Here is a 22,111-nt window from a genome sequence, read left to right as displayed (position 1 = left end):
CACACAAATGGGGGGGACGGGCCAGGGGATGACGTTTCTGGGACTCTGACACAGGAGCTCATGGGAATCCCTGAGGACCATGATCATGGACTTGGAAACATGGGGATGAAAGGGTGGGTGTGTGGATGGAAACTGGGAGGGCCTGTGTCCCCTTGACCTGCGTGGTTGTGGGAAGGGCTGCTATGTCTGACTGGGGACAGCTTCCCCGACCTGCAACTGTAGCTCCCAACCCGCAGGCAGGCGCAGGTCAGGAGTGTGTGTGTGTGGGGGGGGTGAGTGTGCCCGTTGGACATGTTAGATCAAGACGCATCTCTCTTCGCAGAATGCAGGGCGGGGTGGATGCCGCATCTCACCCCGAGCACCACCCTCCCGGTGTCACCCCACAGCAGCCATGTCCACGGGAACCAGCAGGACTGCCAGAGCCCACGTGGTGCAGACAGGAGCCGACGAGCCAGGTGAGGACCAACTCCTGACTTGCTTAGGACATTAAACAAAACAGCCCCGTGACTAGAGGACAGGAATCACCTTGAGAGTGAAATAGTGTCTCTTCTGCTTCCCCCTTACAGAGAAACCAAGGCTCAATTGCCAAACAGTTTTATTTCTTAAATATAAAACAAGATTATCACACAAAAACAGCTACACTGCTGAGCTAAGTGACTAAAGTGCTTGAGTCTCCAGAACACCACCCCGTGCTGGCACAGATGCGCCCTGGACAGTGCTTTCTTCCCGAGGGCTCGCAGAAGGTCCCACGTGGGCGAGGGTCACGGCCTGCGTGCAGACTCACAGTGCGCAGGGCTTGTCAGTGCCCGAGAGGAGCGGGCTGCTGGCCTCTCCCCGAGTGTCCCCTCGGGTGTCCTCCTCATTGAAATACCACTGGCGGAGGGGCACCGGGCCCCGGGCCTCTTCCCAGACCTCCTGGTTGATTAAGGCCGCCTCCTTACTCACTCCAGCAGAGAGTTCCTGCACGTGGGCAAAGCTCCTGCGGGAATAACAGAAGGGTGATGCTTTCTGCCCTCCGTGCCTGAGGGCCAGGAGGAGCCGAAGCGCCTCTGCCTTCGCCAAGGTGGCAGCGCCGATTCCTCCCGAGCACCCGTGGGAAAGCGCGGGTCAGGAAGCTGTCTGAACAGAACGCAAACAGGAAAGCCCCCAAGAACAGGGCCAGGCAGGCCCGAAAGAAAAGATTCATTTGTCCAAGAAACAAGTGTGGCTCAGTGGTTGAGCATCGACCTATGAACCAAGAGGTCACGGTTCGTTTCCCAGTCAGGGCACATGCCCAGGTTGTAGGCTCGCTCCCCAGTAGGGGGTGTGCAGGAGGCAGCTGATGATTCTCATCACTGAGGTTTCTCTCTCTCTCTCCCTCTCTGAAATTAATAAAAATATATATTTTTAAAAAGAACTGTGAATGGGGCAGTATCCCAGCCCGCCCTCAAATTACACGGTGGTGGGGACACAGGTACTAAATGAGCATGTTGAACCACTCAAACCTGTGACCTCTGCAATCCAGAATGCTCTGCTGTGTCCCGATTTCATCCTGGGGCCAGAAGCTAACTCCACAGCGGGTGGCGTTTGATTTCCATCAGCACCTTTCAAATATTTTAGGCATCTCAGGGTGTGTTTAGCATTGTAAAGGAGAAGAAAACAAGATTCTTTTTGGAAGATGTGGAAGAAAGCCCCATGGTTAGAAATCCCCTGGAGGAGAGTGAGAGAAGGAAACGGGGGTGATTAGGGGGGCTGGCCTAGGACTGTTTCCACGAGGGCATACGCTGGGAAACCCATCGAGTTGTACCCTACAATCTGTGCCTTTCCTATATGTACTTACACTCCAATGAGAAGTTCCAAAAAGATCACCCAGGCCCTCCCCCTGGAAAACATTTAAAACGTGAACAGACCGAGCCAGGCGCCTGAAGTGCTGTGTGGTCCTGAGGAAGTGAATGAGGGCGATGCCACTGCCCTTTCTATTCTGGCTGTTGGGGAACTCCCTTGGGGTTTCAGGTGGGCTGAAGGCTTTTACCCACTCCCTTCTCCCTGCTTGCTGGACCCTGCCATGCCAGGGCTGCCCGCTGTCTGCACAGGGCAGCCGCCGACGGCACATCTCTGCCTGGTGGGAGGCTATTTTTCTTCTTCTTTTTTTTAAAGTAATATTATGTAATTATATATATATGCATATATATATATATATATATATATATATATATACACACATACAGTATACACACATATAGTTATATATATATATATATTTATGTATATGCTATCTTTTTCTTAAGATATGTTTTTATTGATTTTAGAGAGAGGAAAGGAGAGGAAGAGAAGCATCAATCGGCTGCCTCCTGCACGCCCCCTACTGGGGATTAAGCCTGCAAACCTGGGCATGTGCCCTGCCCAGGAATCGAAACAGCAACCTTTAGGTGCATGGGACAATGCTCAACCAAATTAAGCCACACTGGCCAGTGTCCGCGCCCACCCCCCTTTCAATCCTCACTGAGGATATGCTTATTGATTTTAGAGACAGAAACACTGATGTGAGAGAGAACATGGATGGGTGTGCACCCCAAATGGGGACCAAGCCGAAACCGTTCGGTGTACGGGACAGTGCTCCAACCGAGCACACCGGCCAGGGTGCTATCTTTTCCTTAAAGTATTTTCTGAGATACCTTCGGAGCTCCAGATCCTTCTTTTGGGTCATTTCCTTCAGTTCACCCAGCAGGTCTAGCACTTTCCCATTTTCTTCTGAACTGCAGACCCCAAGTTCTCCCAACAGATGGTGCGTGGTCGTCAATTCCCGCTGCAAATCATCTGAGGAGTGGGGAGAGGGCATCAGCCATGGGCTGCACGGTGCCCCAAGCAACCCACGCGTGAGCGAGGTGGCCTACTAGATTGTTCTCATTTCCCGGAACGAACACTCTCATGTTACGAAGGCTCAAAGGCCGCGAGTCATGAAGGACGACATGCGTGCACTGGTACCACCGCTGTGCCCCTTTGCCTGAGACCCTGGGTCAGGCGTGTCCATTGGTCAGGCGGTCATTGGGACAGACCTGGATGCCACTCCAGTGTCCCCAACAGAAACGAATGCAAAAAGTGGAGAGAGCCTGTCCTGTGAGTAACTTAAAAAGAATCCCATGGTTCCCTTCGCTACAGTACCTCCCGCCCCAGGAAAGTATTGCCTGCAACTGCGCTGTGTCCCACCTGCTGGGACACCAGCATCTCTCCAATCCTGGCGCGTCCCATCTACCAGCTACACGTGTACACACATCACAACCAAACACTGTAACATTTTGGGAACCTTATAAGGGTTCTCACAAACACACCTCTTTCCCCCAATGTGTTCTAAATTGTGTCCTCCCAAAAAGACATGTTCAGGTACTATCCTCAAGTGTCTGAATGTGACCTTACTGGAAATGGAACTGAGGTAGAATGAGGTCACAGGGTAGGTAGGCCCATTCCAATAACTGGGGCCCTTTAAGAAGAGTGAGATTCAGATACAGAGGCACTCAAGGGACAAGGCGATGTGAAGACGGGGGCAGAGACGGGAGTGATGCTGCCAGCAGCTGAGGAGCAGCTGGGAGAGCATCCTGAAAGGGGTTCTCCCTCAGAGCCTCCAGAAAGAACCAACCACGCCCACACCTTCATGCTGGACCTCTGGCCCCCTGAACTGAGGGGGAGTAAGTTTCTCTTGTTTTAAGCTCCCCGGTTTGTGGCCTTTGTTACAGCAGCCACAAACAACTCATACACTCCCTAATCCCAACCCCTAGCAATCATCTAAGGAGCTTTTCTGAAACGGAGTCCAAGAGTCACAGATGTGCCACTGACGGCAACCACCATACAACAGGAAACCCAGACACAGAGAGTCATCCAACTTTTCAAGATCCCATGTCAGACACACACTATTTCACGTAGGAAAAGGCTTGATTGTATTAAAAACCATCTTTGTCTGGAAGTTAATCCGTCATTGCTTAGGGCTGGGAGACAAGGAGCGATGGGAAGTGACAGCTAATAGATACTGAGTTTCTTCTGGGGGAAACAAAAATGTCCTAAGGTTAGAATACAGTAATAGTTGCAAATCCCTATGAATATATTAAAAACAAGGAACTGTACACTTTAAATGGGAAAATTGTATGGTATCTGAGTTATATATCAATACAGCTTTTAAAAAAATGTTTAAGTCTCTGTCTGAAGTTGCCAATACAGCAACACCCTTTGTGATCCTGAGCTGCATTTGTGCAAAGTTCTGCAGGGAAAGTCCATGTGATTTTAGGTGGCAATGTTTTACTGCATCAGCAAAACATACTTAGAGGCTCATGAGAGCTCTGCTTAGAAATAACCAAACTCCAGGGCAGCTGAAAACCTGCTTTGGGAAGACAGCTGTTCTAAAGAGAATTTTAAGATCAAGCACAGCACTTCACACCTGCCCATTTCCTCAGGTGAAGGGTTAGATGGGACCCCTCTGCAGGAAAGGGACCCCTTGGCTCTGTGTAGAAGGCAGAGGGTGGGGGTCTGCAGCCCTATCACTGCCCCATCAACAATGCACCTTAGTAGAGCCCCCCTCACGGCTGTGGGGTTGCAGGCTGCTCCCCAAGAATGCCTTTCAGCCGGGTAGGAAATCCACAAGGAAACCACAGGCCTGGGTTCCAATCCAGCATGGCTCTTTCTTGGGGTGCCACCCTGGACAAACCAGTCTTGCTAGCACCCTACACCCTGTGCCATGTGAAGGGGGACATGCCATCTCCCTCACATGAGGCGTGTGAGGATGACATGAAGGAATAAAGGTGCCAGCACACAGGAAGTGCCAATACCCACTGGCAGTTCTTCCTGGTCCTTGCCCAGCAGATGGCCCATCCTACCTAAGAACTTGTGCGCGCCTCCGTCCAGGTGAACTGATCTCACAGGCAGCTCATGCCTCGTGGTGTCCAGGGCCGTCGCGAATGTCTTGTACTGCTCCTTGAAGCTCTCACACACAGCCTCGTAGGGGCTGAGCATCTCAATCTGCACAGGAGGGGGAGGGGCCAATGAGACGAGGCCGGCAGGCACCGCCCTGGAAGTTTCACACTTGGCACATGGGAGGGAAGACACAGGCTGTTCCTTCGGGATCGAGGGATCCTCCAGGGGGTTCCTCACTCCTGGCCACCCTCCTTGCCACGAACATGCGTCCAGCTTCCAGCGCACTCCAGGGCCAGCCCTCAGTGGGGACCACAGGGGACCCAGGAAGGCTGTGCCCTCCTGCTTTGGAGCACCGGGCTGAAACGCCTGCCCCTCCTCAAGGCCATCCCCACCGACTCCCCTTTCCCTCATACACGCTATCCCAGGGCAGTGTAAGGATTCATTATTTCTTTTTTTTCCTTCCACTCGTTTCTCAGCCCACAGCCTGGGCACATGCACGAACACGTGCACACTGGGTGTCACAGGCTGAACCCTATAATTCCTCTGTTGACATCCAAACCACCAACCCGAGAATGTGACCTGATTTGGAGACAGGGGCTTTACAGAGGGACCTGAGTCAGGTGAGGGCATCATCGTGGGCACTGATCTATACGCTCGATGTCCTCATAAAGGGCAGAGAACTGGAGACAAACACGCACACAGCGGGGACACCAAGTGAAGAGACAGGGAGAAGACAGCCTACAGGCCAAGCAGAGACTAAAGACACATCCTTCCCTCACGGCCCTTGGAAGGAGCAAATTCTGCTGACGCCTTGATCTCGCACTTCCAGCCTCCAGAACGGAGAAAGAATAAGTGTCCGCTGTTTAAGCTGCCCCGTCTGTGGGACTTTGTCACGGCAGCCCCAGGACATGCACACCCTGAAGGAGGAGCTAAACCCCCTGGTCAGCCCTTCGTTTCCAAGGGTTTGCTCCATGACCTTCCTTGGCGTGGACGACGGTGTCCCAGCACTGACCATATGGTGCCAAGACTGTGCCTCCCACCTGCACCCTGGCCCCCTGGGCAGGCCTGAAGCATGTCTTCCTGTCACTGGGCAGCTGTGGGCGCCTGAAGGATATGTGTGTGTGTGCGTGCGCGCGAAAGGACAGGTCCCTCTGCAGGCTGGTACCTAACATTACGGGCACATCCTCTTATAAACAGCTACATACCAATACCTGGTGGTGTCAAAAGCCAAGCACAAACTTAGAGCCAGGCCAGGAGTGGCCACCACTGTACATAATCCCTCCAGACATCGCGATGACCCAGCGGGGACACATGGCTCAGAGACCCTGGCCACAACTGACCTGAGGGTTGAGGACATCCACCAGCTCCCGCTTCTTCTGGCGGAGGAGAAGTTCGCGCTTTAGCTCGTGGGCCTGTTTCAGGAGCTGCTGCTTCTCCTGGCACATCGTTACTAAATTCCTTTCTGCCTTTTCTTCAAAGGCAGCGAGGCTGTTCTCCATCTGTTAAGTGTAGAACAAGAGCTCAGGCCGGAGGGGACTCCATCTCTTGGCTGACAGAGGCTGCCCTTCCACCCAGGTCGCGCGTAATGCGGTTCCATTTTCACCTTCACGGTCAGTAGAGTCAGGAGCAATGTTTGGGATTCCATCAATTCGGAGAGATCCTTGAGGAGAAAGAAAAGATACTCTGGTTCCCAATGAACTGGTATATATCAGGCTTTCCCCCCTGGGAGGGAAAGAACGCTGATCCACACGTACTTTATTTATTTCGTTCCGTGATTCGATAATTCGCTACTGCATAACCACCTGCTGTTTCTATGATCTGTTTAGCTTTTTGGGGGGCTCTGTGAGAAGAAAGAGGATGGTCTCCCCCTCCCACTCGGCGCCACTCTGGAACCAGGACTCAGACCTCCCACACCAGTGAGACCACAGCCTGGACACCTTCCTGCCGGGGACGGGGTCCGGCCCCGCACCTTCCCTAGCATGGCACCGCGAACAAGGTCCCAATCTCATTCTTCACATGATCCCGCATTTGTATCTACTCCTGCATGTGTTCTTGTAGAAACAAACTCTTTAAATGATCTAAGAACGTGCTGGTTTTTGTCCTAAAAGGCAGGTTCTTGGAGCCCCAGGTTTCCCAGAGCACCTGGCACAGGGCAGGCGCTAAACCAGATTTACCCAACCCATTAGCGCTTCCCTCTCATTTCATACACTTACGGGGTCCTTTTCCTGCGAGGCAGAAAACGATGTCGACTCGGTTTTCCTTGACGTTTTTTTTTCTAACTGTGGAGTCTTTCTGAGCATACTCTTGTCTAAGATCAAGGAAAGCATTTTTAAGGTGAGAAGAGCGTCCTTTGGCAGCTTGCTAAGATGCACTGCAACCCCCAGCTGGGAAAATAAGGGGTGACATGAACAATTTACCATTGATGGCTGAGAGATCCAGGTGCGGGGGGGCGGTGCCGTGTCCTTCCAGCAACGTGGACTGCAGGTCACCTTTGTCGAAGATCCCACTGCTTTCTGTGGGCTCAATGAGAATCCCTCCCAGTCAACACAGTCACTAAGAGGCTCTACACCCAGGCCAGGAAGCAGGCAACCTTCTGGACAATACCACTTGCTTCTAAAACTGAGCTTCTTGCTAGGTAGTAGAGAAGGCAGAAAAGCCTTGGGAAAGTCCCAGCCGTCAGCTTGAATATATTTTAAAGAACTAGACAAGAGAGGCATTCTGTAAAACCCAAAGATTCCAGTAAGTCTTTCTACTTAGTTTAATAAAAGCTGCTGTGTGCACAGTCTGAGCCTAGTGCAGGCCATGTGTTTGTCTGCCCTCAGCTCTCTCTCCTTCTTTCTCCAGCTGCTTCTGGACTGTTCCTCTTCCCAGGAGTCCCCTTCATCTTTTAGCCTCTATTTAAAACTGGGCAGTCATGCCTTACACCATGTGAAACGGGCAGAGGTGCCTTGCATGCGTTAATTCAGCAAGGCCCCCAGAGTGCTGCACAACGAGCAGCGGCGTGTCAGATACACACTGTCAGGTCAGGAACTAAAAGAGAAAACAATTTCATGAGCAACTATGCAGCTGAGAAATAAATATGAGGAAATAAAAAAAGCAAAGTCACAATCATGTGTAGGGCAAGGTACCGTTTGTGTTAAAAGTTTTAAAAAATTCTAGACAGACGGAAACCTATCAAGAGCAGCTGCCTCCTGGGTGAGAAGCTGAAACCTGACGTGGAAAAGGGTGATTTTTTATTGCTATGGTTTTTGCATGGGTTAAATGTTTTGTCATCTGCATTACAGTATTTCCATTAAAAAATGTAATTTCCTATAAATCCATACGACAGAACTCAAAAAGCAGTCCTTCTACACCATGGCTATGCTTGAATTCTGGTTTCAGCCTTGGCACCACTGACATTTGGGGCTGGGTAATTCTTTGCTGTGGGCTGTCCAGTGCATTCCCCGGTGGTGAACAGCATCCTGGGCCACCACCCATCACCCCGCCTTCTTCTGCAACAACTCCGGACATTGTCCCGTGTCCTGTGGGGGTCAGAAATGCCCCAGCCGAGAACCCTGATTTTAAATGTGGCAGGCCCTGTTTTGGGCCCCTCGGGCCATGCCATTTCTCTGCTTCGTGCAGGGCGCTCAACCAATTGCACAACAAAACACTAGAAGATGATGCCTGCTTCTCAGTCATGCCTGGGTCAAGAAACAGTGCAAATTCTGACAAACATCTAACCCAGTATCAGCACACTTACAGCGTGCAGGCCAAACCCAGTCCACTTCCCATGTTTATTAAAAGTTTTACTGGGCCCTGGCTGGTTTGGCTCAGTGGAGAGAGCATTGGCCTGCAGACTGGAGGGTCTTGGGTTCAATTCCGGTCAAGGGCACATGCCCAGGTTGTGGGCTCGATCCCCAGTAGGGGGCGTGCAGGAGGCAGCCTATCAATGATTTTTTTTCTCATCATTGATGTTTCTCTCTCTCTCTCCCTCCCCCTTCCTCTCTGAAATCAATAAAAATATATATATTTTAAAAAGTTTTACTGGGACACAGACATATTCATTCATGTATATATGGTCTGTGGCTGCTTTCATGCTGCAAAGGGCAGAGGGAAGTCTTTGTGACAGAGAGTGTCTGTCCTGCAGAGATGGAAATATTAACCATTTGGCTCAGAAAAGGTTTGCTGACCCTTGATCTGAACAATAAAGTTAAAAATCTAAGTTGTGGGAGAACTCAAAGCTGCCACCATTTTGAACAAGGAGGTGAGGGCCAAGGAAGAGTTTTGCCCTTTGTGAAGTGCTTTCACACAGAAGAGCGGCCCAACCTTTCTGCAGAGGTGGGCACGTGCGGCACTGGACAAACTGCTACGGCGGGAAGGGCCCTCCCAGGCTTCTCGGTGAACACACTGCCTAGAACTGAACACCAAATCCACCAACAGTAATGGTCTGATTGGCAGATTGTGAGGGAACTTTCTCTCCTCGTCAACGTTTTCCATTTTTTAAAATAATGAACACATGCCACATCTATAATCAGAAAAACTGAAAGCTTTTCATATCACTGTGGTGCAGCTTTTAGATGAAAAACATAGGGAGACCATTACAAGGAAGACGCGACCCAAGGCAGTGAGAGGCAGGAGGATGAGGACCTTTCTGGTCCTGGTCTTGGAGCTCTGGCGAAAATAGTCACTTGGTTAAGGAACTGGTGCCCCAAGGAAGAGCCATAATGGCAACTGGGCTCCGCCCTGGGGTCACACAGGAAGGAAGAGACCCCCCCACCCCACTGCCCTGCCATCCCCTTTCAGCTCCCCACATGCCCCGAATCTGTCCTTATACTTTGCCCAGCTCTTTCATCTGATGCTTCCAAGAAAGAAAAGAGGGACTTTTAACTAGCATACGTGAAAACATAATTCACCACCACGCTCAACACCTCCTAGCTCCACGGCTGTTTTCGCCCTCCCTCCATCCTTACACACCTTTGCTCTTCTGGAGGGAGCTGGGTTTCCTTCCGCCTTCAGGAATCTTCCCACTGGTCTTTGACACATCTGTTGCAGAAGCCTGTTGGTAACACAGGACACTCAGGGGACACGATACTTTCCCTTCATGGGAAGGGGCCCCTTCACGGTCTGCAAGGTTTGCATCTGCTCTTACTTTGAGGCAAGGGACAGACTTAAGGAGTTCTGACATTTACCTGCATATATGCAGGTCAAGCAGGATACTCTCACGTACACAGAACATAGGAAACCATCACAATTGTTGCCAGTGATTATCTGACATGGCAGATTACAGGTGACTGACTTTCTATATACTTTTTGTATTTGCCAGTTTTATAGACAGACTATATTACTTTGGTCATCAGGAAAAACAAAGTTTTTGTACAGGTATTAATCTTCAAAACTTACAAAAAGGCAAGTAATGCATGGAGCTAGCAAGCCAATCCTATAGAATAAAAGCGTAATATGCAAATCGACTGAACAGCTGAACAGAGGGACGACCATTGGATGACCATCCGGGACCACACTATGACACCCACTGGCCCAGGCCAGCCAAGGCGGGTGCGATGCGATTGGTCGCCCCATGATTGCCCCGCAGAGGGAGGCAATCAATCAGGGGGCTCCACCATCGCCCCAAAGAAGGAGGCCCATGGCAGGCTGCGGCGGGTGGGTGGGGCCTCCCTCTGCGAGGGAAGCCCGGGTCCAGGTGCCAGAGGGAAGCTGGTGCGGGAAGTCAGGGGAAGGAAGGCCTACTCTTGCACGAATTTCATGCATCGGGCCTCTAGTATAATATAATAAAGTAAAATAAAAAAGAAACCTTTAAAGAGAGAATATTTCAATGTATAAGAACCATTCCTATTCAACCTTGTCCTAGAATAAGAAATAAAAGGCAAACGGGTAGTTAAGGAAGAAACTCTTCTTTCGGACATGATTCTTTATGTAGAAGATTCCAGCCCAGCACACAGGAGGCAACCAATGGATGTTTCTCCCTCATCAATGTTTCTCTCTCTCTAAAAATCAATAAAAACATATTTTAAATAAATAACATCACATATAATAGAACTAAAAAACAACAAATACTTAGGTATAAACTTAATAAAACATAGGGGAGGTGTGTGTACTGGAAACTACAGAACACTATCGGAAGAAATCCACGAAGACCTAAATAAATGGAGATGTACACCATGTTCATGGATTTAAAGACCTGGTGTTTTTAATATGTTGTTCTTTCGAATCTAATGCATAGATTCAATACAATCAAAATCCCAGCAGAGGCCTGGCTGGTGTTTCTCAGTGGTTAGGGTGTTGGCCCACACACCAAAGGGCCATGGGCTCAATTCCCCATCAGGGGCACGTACCTGGGTTGCAGGTTGATCCCAGGGCGTGGACAGGAGGCAACCAATAGATGTGTCTCACATTGATGTCTCTGTCTCTGTCTGTGTGTGTCTCTCTCTTTTTCTCCTTCCTCTCTCCCTCCCCCTCCCTCCCCCCCCCCTCCTTCCCTCCCTGCTATCCTTTCTAAAAATCAATGGAAAAAATATCCTCGGGTGAGGATTAACAACAACAAAAATCCCAGCAGGAGGTTTGGTAGAAAATGGCAAGCTAAGTCTAAAATTTATATGGAAAGGCAAAGGAACTAGAAGAGTCACACAGTTTTGGAAAAGAACAAAGTAGGAGAATTCACACTACCTGATTTCAAGACTTGCTACAAAGCTAGCAAATCTCAGCAGCATGGAGACAGACAGGTAGCACAATGGAAAAGAGCAGAGCCGATAAGTGATGCATTCACACATACATGGGCAGTTAGTGTCTGCCAGGTGATGAGACAGTACAATGGGGAAAGGAAAGTCATTTCAACAAATAGTACTGGAACAAGAGAACATCCAGACACTTACAAATGAACTTCACTTCCATCACTGCACCAGATATAAAAATTATTTAAGAATGTGTCACAGACCTAATGTAAATCCTAAAACTAACTATAGAACTCCTAAAAGAAAGTATTTTTGATCTTGGGTTAGGCAAAGATTTCTTAGATAAGACACCAAAAGTACAATCCATAAAAGCAAAAATCAATAAATTGGACTCCATCAAAACCAAGAATTTCTACTCCTCACAAGACATTTAAGAAAATGAAGCCACAGCCCAGCTGCTGGCATGGCTCAGTGGTTGAGTGTCGACCTATGAACAGGGAGGTCACAGTTCAATTGCGGGTCAGGGCACATGCCCAGGTTGTGGCTCAACCCCCAGTATGGGGCATGCAGGAAGCAGCCGATCAATGATTCTCTCTCACCATTGATGTTTTTCTCTCTCTCCCTCTCCCTTCCTCACTGAAATCAATAAACATATATATTTTTTAAATACTGTTTTAAGTTAAAGTTGATGCTCCAAAAATGTGTATCAGGTATATGCTGTCGCTTTCAAGGACTACATACCACACCAGTAAATATTTCAGAAGTATTCTCAATCCTATTTGGATGTAGTGAGGGTTAAACGAGATAATACACAGAAAGCATGTAACCCAGTGCCAGCCACATAATAAGTGTTCAATCCATGACTAGAACCCTCTGTGGCTGGTGGGAATGTAAAATGTTGCAGACACTTTGGAGAACAGTTGGGCAGTTTCTTACAGAGTCACACACATGTTTACACTATAACCCAGTAATTTCCCTCCTAGGAGAACAGAAAACACGACCTCACAGACCCCTGCACATAAATGTTTAAGGTGGCTTCATTCAAAATCATCAAAAACAGAAACAAACCAAATGCCCTTCACCGGCTGAGCACACTGTGGCCCCCCCACACAGTGGGATAGTCTTCAGCCATCAGAAGGAACCAGTACTGAATGTGACAGGCAATGACAGGGAGGACTTCCAATGCGCTTTTTATGGACAGAAGGCAGACGCAAGAGGCTGCATCCTGTGTGACACTTTTTAATGACCTTCTGGAAAGGGCAGTGCTACAGGGATAGAAAACAGATCAGGGTTGCCTGGGGTGGGGAGAGGTTGGGTCCAGCACAGGGGATTTTGGGAAGTGACAGACTGCTCTGTATCTTGATTGAGGTGGGTTTGTGACTGGATGGATTTGTCAAAATTTGCAGAACCGGCCTGGCCGGTATGTCTCAGTGATTGAGCATCCACCTATGAACCAAGAGGTCACGGTTTGATTCCCGGTCAGGGCACATGCCAGAGTTGCAGGCTCGATCCCCAATAAGGAGTATGCAGGAGGCAGCCAATCATGATTCTCTCTCATTATTGATATCTCTCCCTCCCCCTCATGTCCTCTCTAAAATCAATAATAAATATATATATATATATATATATATATATATATATTATTTATTTTTAAACTTGCAGAACTGGATGTTGAAAAGAGTGTCGTTTACTTTATGTACATTATACAGGAGGTCCTCGAATAACACTGTTTCATTATACAGTTGATGAGATGCCATAGAAACTTTACTCTTGCTTACATCAATCAGCCTATGGTAAAACTGGTTCCATTACACATGTTTGACCACAGTTCCAAGAACCTGTTGAAGACATTAAGTGAGGACTTACTATACCTTAATTTAAAAGATGCAAAAAAAGAAAATAGGGAAGGTCTTTAAAGAGCTAAAATACTACATGTAGCCTAGCTGGTGTGGCTCAGTGGTTGAGCATCGACCTAGGAACCAGGTCACTGTTCAATTCCCAGCCAGGGCACATGTCTAGGTTGCAGGCTCAATCCTGGTGTGGGGTTTGCAGGAGGCAGCTGATCAATGATTCTCTCTCATCACTGATGTTTCTATCTCTCTCTCTCCCTCTCCCTTCCACTCTGAAATCAATTTAAAAATACAATAAAATACAACATGCAGCCCTGGCCAGTTTAGCTCAGTAGTTAGAACATCATCCAGAGGACCAGGGGGTTGCAGATTCGATTCCTGGTCAAAAGCATGTACCTGGGTTGCAGGATCTCCTCCCTGGTTAGGGCACATGCGGAGGCAACTGATCAATGTGTCTCTCTCACATTAATGTTTCTCTCTCTCCTTCCTTCCTTCTACTCGCTCTAAAAACCAATGGGGAAAAATCCCCAGGTGAGGATTAACAAAAAATAAAATAAAATAACATAACATAAAATAAGATAAAATAAACTACTACATGCAGCAAGTAGACACACGGGGGCGCTGTAACCAAGTTTGCAAGGCAACATGAAAATTATGACGTGTGGACTGTGATCCTTTGTTGAGTATCACTTCAATACTGTAAACCACGGATTTTGGGTGATGATGTGTCAACGTAGGTTCACCAATTGTAAATATGCACCACTCTGGTACAGGATGTTGACTGTGGGGGAGGCTACACATAAATGGGGCGGGGCGGTACCTTCTGCTCAATTTTGCTGTTTGCTAACCTAAAACTGCTCTAAAAATAAAGTCCAAAGAAGATGTGGTAAATATATACAATGAAATACTACTCAACCATAAGAAGAGATGAAATACTGCCATTTGCGACAGCATGGATAGACCTTGAGAATATTATGCTAAGCAAAATAAGTCAGTCACAAAAAGCTAAGAGCCATATGATTTCACTCATACATGAGATATAAAACTCACAGACACAGACAACAGTCGTTACCAGAGGAAAGGGGTGGGAAGGGGGTAAAAGGGACCAAATATTTGGTGACGGAAGATGGTTTGACTTTGAGTGGTGGACACACATGCAATATACAGACCTTGTATCACAGAACTGTACACTTGAAACGCATATGATCCTATTAACCAATGTCATCCCAATTAACTTTTTTAAAGTCCATTTTAAAAATCCACTCCAAGAAGCATATCAAACAGTTTATATAAAGCTATTCTTTTTCTTCAAGCTGTATTTTAGGTCACATTTTTAAGAACCCACCACCCACCCTATCCAGATTTTAAAAGAGTGGAAATGAATATTTAACTAATTTTTACCACAAAACAATGATTTGGAAAATATAGGGATAACATGACCTTCACCTCAACACATTCTCAGTAACAAAATATATAATTGGGTAACATACTGATTGTTTTTGTTTGTTTGTTTTAAATATATTTTTATTGACTTCAGAGAAGAAAAGAGAGGGAGATAGAAACATCAATCATCAGAGAGAATCACTGACTGGCTGTCTCCTGCACGCCCCCCCACTGGGGATCGAGCCTGCAACCCGGACATGTGCCCTGATTGGGAATCGAGCCGTGACCTCCTGGTTCATAGGTTGATGTTCAACCACTGAGCCACACTGGTTGGGCCATAGTGCTAGTTTTTTATTAAACATCATACAAAGTATGCTCTCATGTTGTTAAGCATTTCATGCTGTCATTTAAATGGTTTCATAATTGTCATGGTGTGACTACAGGTAGTTCATGAAACTTTCTCTACTACTGGTGTTTCAAGTACATCATTTTCCCCAGTCATTCCCTATAACCCTGCAGGTATATTTTTAAATACCAGCTAAGGCCAGGGTGTGCTGGGCACTCGCCTGAACTGCTTCCAGGACAGAATCCAGAAGAGAAATGATGGGGTTGAAAAGCAGAACAATTTTAGGTTTCAACAGAGATCATGGCTTTGCAAAAGGATTCTCAAAGAGATTGGCCACTCACGACAGACAGAGGTCTCAGCAGGAAGGACACAATGACCTCAAAGGCAACTAGGCAAAATCCCCAAAACACTGCCTCCGGAACCAGGCTGTGCCTGGCTCGGATAACTTGTGTCAGAATTCTAAGTTCGTTAGAACTCCCTTCCGAACTGTTTCAAACATTATGTGTTACCTTTTTAGTGGGTTTCTTCTCATACTGCAGGTATCGGGATTCGACCACTTTTCCTCCTGTGGGGAACACACTGTAGGTTTATAACAAAACTACAATAGTGGTGTGTGGAGACCCGCCCGCGCCGAGGACCACACCACCTCCCCCAGAGCCAGGTGCCATTGGCCCTCCCTGCTCAACAGCAGGAATGGGGGAGCTGATCCCCCTTGCTCTCTCAGAGCCTGCCCTTAAGTACCCTCAAGAATGTATGGGACACTATTATATGCAAGAACATTTATGGGACACCTACTGTGTGTAAGACATGTATGAGACACCTACTGTATACAAGTCCCAGGGCTCCAGGCAAAGCCAGAGATCCACAGGAGCAGAAAGGGGACTCGGGTGGGGCAGGTAAAGGAAGACAGACCTACCACAGACGGCCATCTGTTTGCTGCCTCCTCCTCTCCCCTGCTCACTCCCTGTGTTCATGACCCCGAACACCGCTTCCCCCACTTCCTCTGACCTACTCATGGTACCACCTTTCACATACCCTCACCCCACCTCTCCTAGCTCAGGACCAACCCCCTGGACACACTCAGCACCAAGGCCCTTTCTCAGACACAGCATATCCCTGTGACAGTCCAGCCCAGGGCTCCTTCCATTCCTGCCCTTGGGGCATTGAACAAGGATGGAGGAAGCCCACCTGTCCTCCAAACCTCAGGGCAGCATCCTGACCCCATGTGGATGGACCTCTGCTCCTGGGTAAAGAGAACCCCCACTCTTGTTGTTAGAGCCAAGCCCCACCCCATAAAGAAACTGCTCTGGAGCCTGGCCGGCGTGGTTCAGTGATTGAGCATCGACCTACGAACTGGTCGATTCCTGGCCAGGGCACATGCCCAGGTTGCAGGCTTGATCCCCAGTGTGGTTGTGCAGGAGACAGCCGATCAATGGTTCTCTCTCATCATTGATGTTTCTCTCTCTCTCCCTTCCTCTCTGAAATTAAAACAAAAAACCTGCCCTGGAAACCCCTTTCCTCCTCACCCCCACACCACTCCTGCTCCTCTCCACAGGTCACACTGTTAATCTCCCCCCACCCACCCCCATGGCTCACCCCTTCTCTGCTTCCCTTTACAATGCTGGCTTTCTCTTCTCCTCCCTCTTCCCTTGAATCTCCCCCTGCCCCTCCCCCCCACACACACACCTGGCTCTCACACCACCATCCCACAGAAGAAACGCATTTCAGCAAGCCCATCAGCCATTCTCAGTGAGCCATCCTCATACTGAGCCATCAGCAGCACGGGGCACAGTGCTCGCTCACAGCTCCTCCTCCTGACATACCTGTGGCCTCCAGGCTGCTGGCCCTGGTGGCTGACAACAGGCTATCTTGCAGACCCACCAGCTGGTGAAGCCTGAGCACCTCTAGGCACATTACAGGTCTGGCACGACTCAGAGCGTCCTTCTGAGGGGCGCTCCCCTCAGTCACTCAGTTCCCAACCAACAGGCTGCTCCTGCACCTGCCCCCCTTCCCAACTCTATTCAGCCCAGCACTTCCTTTGGACCCATAAGCTACCCGCCTCCTGCTATTTTTTCCACCAAATCTGTTATCATCCTGAACCCTAGGTCTCCTTACTTCTGCACTCAGTGCACCGCCTGTGTCCCAGACAACCAGCTCCCTGAGGGCAGGGACTTGTGTCCGTTTGGCTTGCTGCTATATTCCACCACCTGCAGGGAGTAGGTGCTCAACAAGATCAAATGCACGATTCTGCACTTTTTCTTGGTGCCTGTAGAGCTCAGAGTCTCCCTGTTTACTGAAGAGACTCATTGAGAGTGACAGTCAACATCACACCGTTTGACAGCTAGGTTGAGCAAGACTGATTTCAAACCAGAACTTCACACCAGAATTTGCATCTTCCATTGGCAATTCCAGTTGCAGTGCCACCCCAAGAGGAAAGGAGGTGCACCAGTTAACGGGGAGCCTGGTGCGGGCCACAGAGGCAGTGGTCACCGGGCATGCTCCAGGCAGGGAAGAGCTGTGCCTATGGGCTCAGTGCACGAGTGGGCTCAGACAATCAGGAAGGAGGTACCTAGAGGCAAGGCTGGGTCAGGCAGGGTCCAGGGAAGAGAATCAAGCCAACCCCAGTGTCTGCCACCGGACATGAGGAACTGGGGCAAAGGACACCCCTGGTTCCAAGCAGGCATGGCCTCCGGTGTTGGGTGTTGCACAGCCAGGAAAAAATCTGAGGCTCTGAGTTCCGTGGACAATTGAAAGCAGTTTCAAGTTTCCAGAAAACTTGTACGCATCTGTTTGTTTTAAACGGTGGTGGGTTTTCCACAGCGGCAATGTTACAGTGAAGGATAGAATTTGTGTTCAAGAACCAGACCGCATGTAAATATAAGAGATGTTACAGACAAGATGCTGCTCTAAGTTCTCTGAGACGCGCACTACCACAGAGCACACTTTAAGAAAATATTTCAGCCCTGACTGGTTTGGCTCAGTGGATAGAGCGTCGGCCTGCGGACTCAAGGGTCCCAGGTTCGATTCTGGTCAAGGGCATGTACCTTGGTTGCAGGCACATCCCCAGTAGGGGGTGTGCAGGAGGCAGCTGATCAATGTTTCTCTCTCATCGATGTTTCTAACTCTCCCCTTCTCCCTTCCTCTCTGTAAAAAATCAATAAAATATATTAAAAAAAGAAAGTATTTCATTTCAGAGGCTTGAGCTCCAACATGGGAGATCCTCAAGAGTCAACTGGGCACTGCCAAGAATCAAGGGGGCTGTTCACAATGACCCCAAACCCTCAGGTGGACATGGGACATAGGGGCACCCCCAAAGGACTGATATGCTTTCAGAGAAGAGACTTAGGAAATTCTGATATTTGATAATGAATTCAGCTCAAGTTCTCTTCATCCACACTTGCAAGTGACAAGTCCTGGGAATAACCCAAAATGAGCCCTATCTGGTCCTGCCATAACCCTGGCTGCAGGCGGGGCTGGGTGACCAGACTGGAAATCTCCCAAGATGTGAACAGAAGAAGGTAAAACCGTATCTCCCTTGCTCTGCTCTGTTTTGTTTTTTTTATTCCCCAAAAACACTTACTAGGAAAAAAAAAATCCCTTTTTATTTCATGGGATCATAAGGTAGATTCTAACTTGACTCACCTTGTGTTTGCTTTCCTTTCGGCTTGGAGCCACTAGGAGTACTGGGATCCCCTGCACAAGGCGTCCTAAAAGAGAGGGGCAGGGTCTTGTTAATGTAGTTGACAAGTAGCTGAGGGAAGCCCGTGAGGTTTCTCTTTGAAGCTGGGCCACCTGGACAGGAACATGGAGTCCCATCACCTGGGGTGACACAGAGTAGCCCCACAGAGCAAGAAGAGTGATCATTTTTGCCGAACCTCAAAGATCTCAACCTAAGTCATGAGTTCAATAATTCAGCAGGTGGCTGTGCCTACTGTGGGCCACTGGGGGTGCACGGTGAACGACAGATGGAACTCCCTCCGTGAGAGGGAAGAGCAGCATCTTTCTGCTGGGCAAGTGTGAAGGTACCCCGGACAGGTAAAGGGGTGGGGGGAGGAGATAATGCACCTTTTGCTCAGGTACATTGGGAAGGGCGTTCTAAGACAGGGATCCACAAGACCAAGGGTATGAGGGAGGGCAATGGAGAACGATGTGGAAGCAGGAAATGATCAGCCCTATGGCTTAGCTAGAGAACATTGGCAGGGGTATGGGATCAGGAGGAGAGCACACTGGGCCAGGCCGGCAGCTCTGAACGCCCAACGTAAGGGCTTGGACCTGGTCCTATAGCCCAGCGGTTGGCAATCTTTCTCTGTAAAGGGCCAGATGGTATATTTTCAGCTCTGTGGGCCATGTGCTTAGTCACAACTACTCTACCTTGCCATCGTAGCACAAAGCAGCCATGATGATGCAGAAAGAAATGGGTATAGCTATGTCCCAATAAAACTTTATTTATACAATGACATTTGAAGTTCATACAATGTTCATATGTCCAAAACATTCTTAGTTCGCCAGCCATACAAAAAAGAGGGCGCTCTGGCTTTCACTGTAGGCCCCTGGGGAACAGACGCTGTCAGAGCCATGTTTCATGAGGACTGCTGGCAGCCGGGAAGAAGACAGGCTCTGAGGTTCTAGAAGGACAGGGACCAGGTCTGCTCCTCACCATCCCACTGTGCCTACATATTCATCTGCTCGAGCTTCCATCACAAAATGTAAGAGTAGGAGGCTTAAACAGCAGACTTTGTCTGTGTCCATTGGTTATGCTTATATGCATGCATACAAGTCCTTTGGTTGATCTCTTACCCCGCCCTTGCCTTCCCTCTGAAGTTTGACAGTTAAACTTTTTTATTTTTATTTTTTATATTTTATTGACTTTTTACAGAGAGGAAGGGAGAGGGATAGAGAGTTAGAAACATCGATGAGAGAGACACATCGATCAGCTGCCTCCTGTATACCCCCCACTGGGGATGTGCCTGCAACCAAGGTACATGCCCTTGACTGGAATCGAACCTGGGACCCTTCAGTCCGCAGGCCGACGCTCTATCCACTGAGCCAAACTGGTTAGGGCAGTCAGACTTTTTTAAAATTCTCACCCAAGGATATGTTTTTTATTGATTTTAGAGAGAAGGAAGGGAGAGGGAGAGAGAGAAACATCAATGTGAGGAAGAAACATCGATTGGCCGCCTCCTGCAGGATCGAACCCACAACCTCGGTATGTGCCCTGACTGGGTGAGGAATGGGGAGTGCTAATGGATATAGGGCTTCCTTCTGGACTGAAGAAAACATTCTAGAACAGAAGTGGTGGGTGCACGACTTTGTGAATGTCTTTATACCATGGGATTGCTCCTTACAATGGTTAATTTGATGTCCTGTGCATTTTGCCTCAATTTGAAAACAGAAAGAATGAAGCCTGACATAATAGATGAGGGAACAATGAGGTAGGAATCGCTGACAAACCAGCTGTGGGGTGCGGGAGGGTCTGGAATGCCTCCCAGGTTTCCAGTCTGGGCGAATGGGGAGAAGCGGGGACGCCAGGAACAGGAGACTAGCCGTGTGGTAGGAGCAGGTTGAGGGGCCAGGTTGAGACCTGGGCACTTGGACGCCTGCTGACATCACAGGCTCCACTAGTTCCAGCAGCAGTGGTCACCTGCTCAGTTCACTGTAGCCACCTCCTGTGTAGCTGGGTCGGGGGACCCCAAAGTGAGACCCAGGCCATGGTGGGAGGCATCTCCAACCCTACATACATACCTACCTTTGGCCTGCTTTATCTATTTTCCAGACAAGGGCCTGAGGCTTAAACAGGTCACCCCTAGTTAGTCTCCGTGCTGGAAAGGGAAAGAGCAAGGACTCCCTTGGATCTAAGTCAGGGCTCTGGAGCCAAACAAAATGAGCTCAGGCCAAAACCGCAGGGACCTGGGGTGGGGGTGGGGGTTGGGGTCACTACACCTGTGCCAGCCTCAGGTACCACCCCGTTACTGTAGCTCAGAGAAGCTAATATCCATCTCAGAGTTAGGGCAAAGGGCAGAGGAGGAAATACAAGTGATTTCTGGGGCCTGTTTAATTTTCATTCTCATCGGCACAGTAAACATTAGCCGAATGAACAAATAAGACAAAACACAGCCCTGGATCACGCCTGGCACCGGGTACGTGTTCATCGTCTTTCTTGTTCTTGCCGAGGGACTCTGGGCAAATCACCTTCCCTCCCTGAGCCTCCGCCATCTCATCAGTAAGTGGGAGTATATAAGAAGGCGGGTAGGGGGAAGAGTAAAAGAGGTCTTGTATGGGCCCAGCACATGTCCACTCCAAAGTCATTATTCTAACAGCGACAGATCGCATTTACGGGTCAGGCACGTTCTAAGTGCTTTCGGGGCTCACGTGAGACCTACGTACAAGTTGAGCGGTGGCGTCATCAAGGGAAGCGAGGCACGGAGAATTTAAGTCACTTGCCGGAGATGACCCCCCCCCCCCCCCCGATCGAAGCGGCAGACCTGGGACTTGAACTCGCGGTCTCCTCACGCGCCCGCTTTCCCAGCATGCGCAGAGGTCGCACCCCGGGGCTTCCCAGAACCTGCGCATCTTTGGTGGTTCCTAGAAGGGTCAGGTCCGGACTCACCCGAGGGTCCCCGTTTCCCAACTTGGCCGCCGCGGACCCCAGCCGTCGGCCAAGGGCTTCCCTCCGGCAACCACAAAATCCAGACCCGCGGTATTTCAACTCACCCAGAGCCGCGCCCCGAGGAATCCGCCATTTTCCCGCCTTCAACTCAAAGGCGGGCTCGTCAAGTTCCCTTGCCCCGAGCCCTCAGGAGGGGTGGCCGTGGGCCACCGGGGAGCGTAAATGCAGGCGGAGCGGGCGATCCCAGCGCGCGCGCCTCTCGGTCCTCCCCCACACTTGGTTCCGCTCACCAGTGAGCGAGGCCGCGGACAGGGCCCCAGGCCCCGCCCCCCGGAAGCGGGAGTGTGCCGGGGAGCAGCCGGTAGGGGCGGGGTTTGTGGCG

General features: G+C 49.4%; 1 protein-coding gene across 3 annotated transcripts; it reads right to left on the bottom strand.

Annotated features, from left to right (window-relative positions):
- Nucleotides 1–578: 578 nt before the first annotated feature.
- HAUS8 (HAUS augmin like complex subunit 8) lies at nucleotides 579–22,049 on the bottom strand. 3 transcript variants are annotated; one of them, XM_079771332.1, is made up of 11 exons: nucleotides 21,834–22,049; nucleotides 18,765–18,829; nucleotides 15,632–15,687; nucleotides 9,832–9,913; nucleotides 7,296–7,391; nucleotides 7,092–7,186; nucleotides 6,482–6,538; nucleotides 6,219–6,377; nucleotides 4,842–4,983; nucleotides 2,655–2,796; nucleotides 579–979 (listed from the first exon to the last, which is right to left on the bottom strand). In XM_079771332.1, exons 1-11 carry the CDS (start codon nucleotides 21,860–21,862, stop codon nucleotides 781–783), a joined length of 1,122 nt encoding a protein of 373 aa, XP_079627458.1. In that variant the 5' UTR covers nucleotides 21,863–22,049; the 3' UTR covers nucleotides 579–780. The 3 variants fall into 3 exon arrangements, with proteins under 3 accessions (XP_079627458.1, XP_079627459.1, XP_079627460.1); XM_079771333.1 differs by lacking the exon at nucleotides 7,296–7,391 and having other exon boundaries at nucleotides 7,092–7,262; XM_079771334.1 differs by lacking the exons at nucleotides 7,296–7,391; nucleotides 18,765–18,829 and having other exon boundaries at nucleotides 7,092–7,262.
- Nucleotides 22,050–22,111: the final 62 nt, after the last annotated feature.

This window comes from Cnephaeus nilssonii (genome assembly GCF_951640355.1).
Source record: "Cnephaeus nilssonii genome assembly, chromosome: 5".
Lineage (NCBI taxonomy): Eukaryota > Metazoa > Chordata > Mammalia > Chiroptera > Vespertilionidae > Cnephaeus > Cnephaeus nilssonii.
Note: the sequence above shows the minus strand (reverse complement) of the source record. Positions and strands in the feature narration are given on the sequence as shown.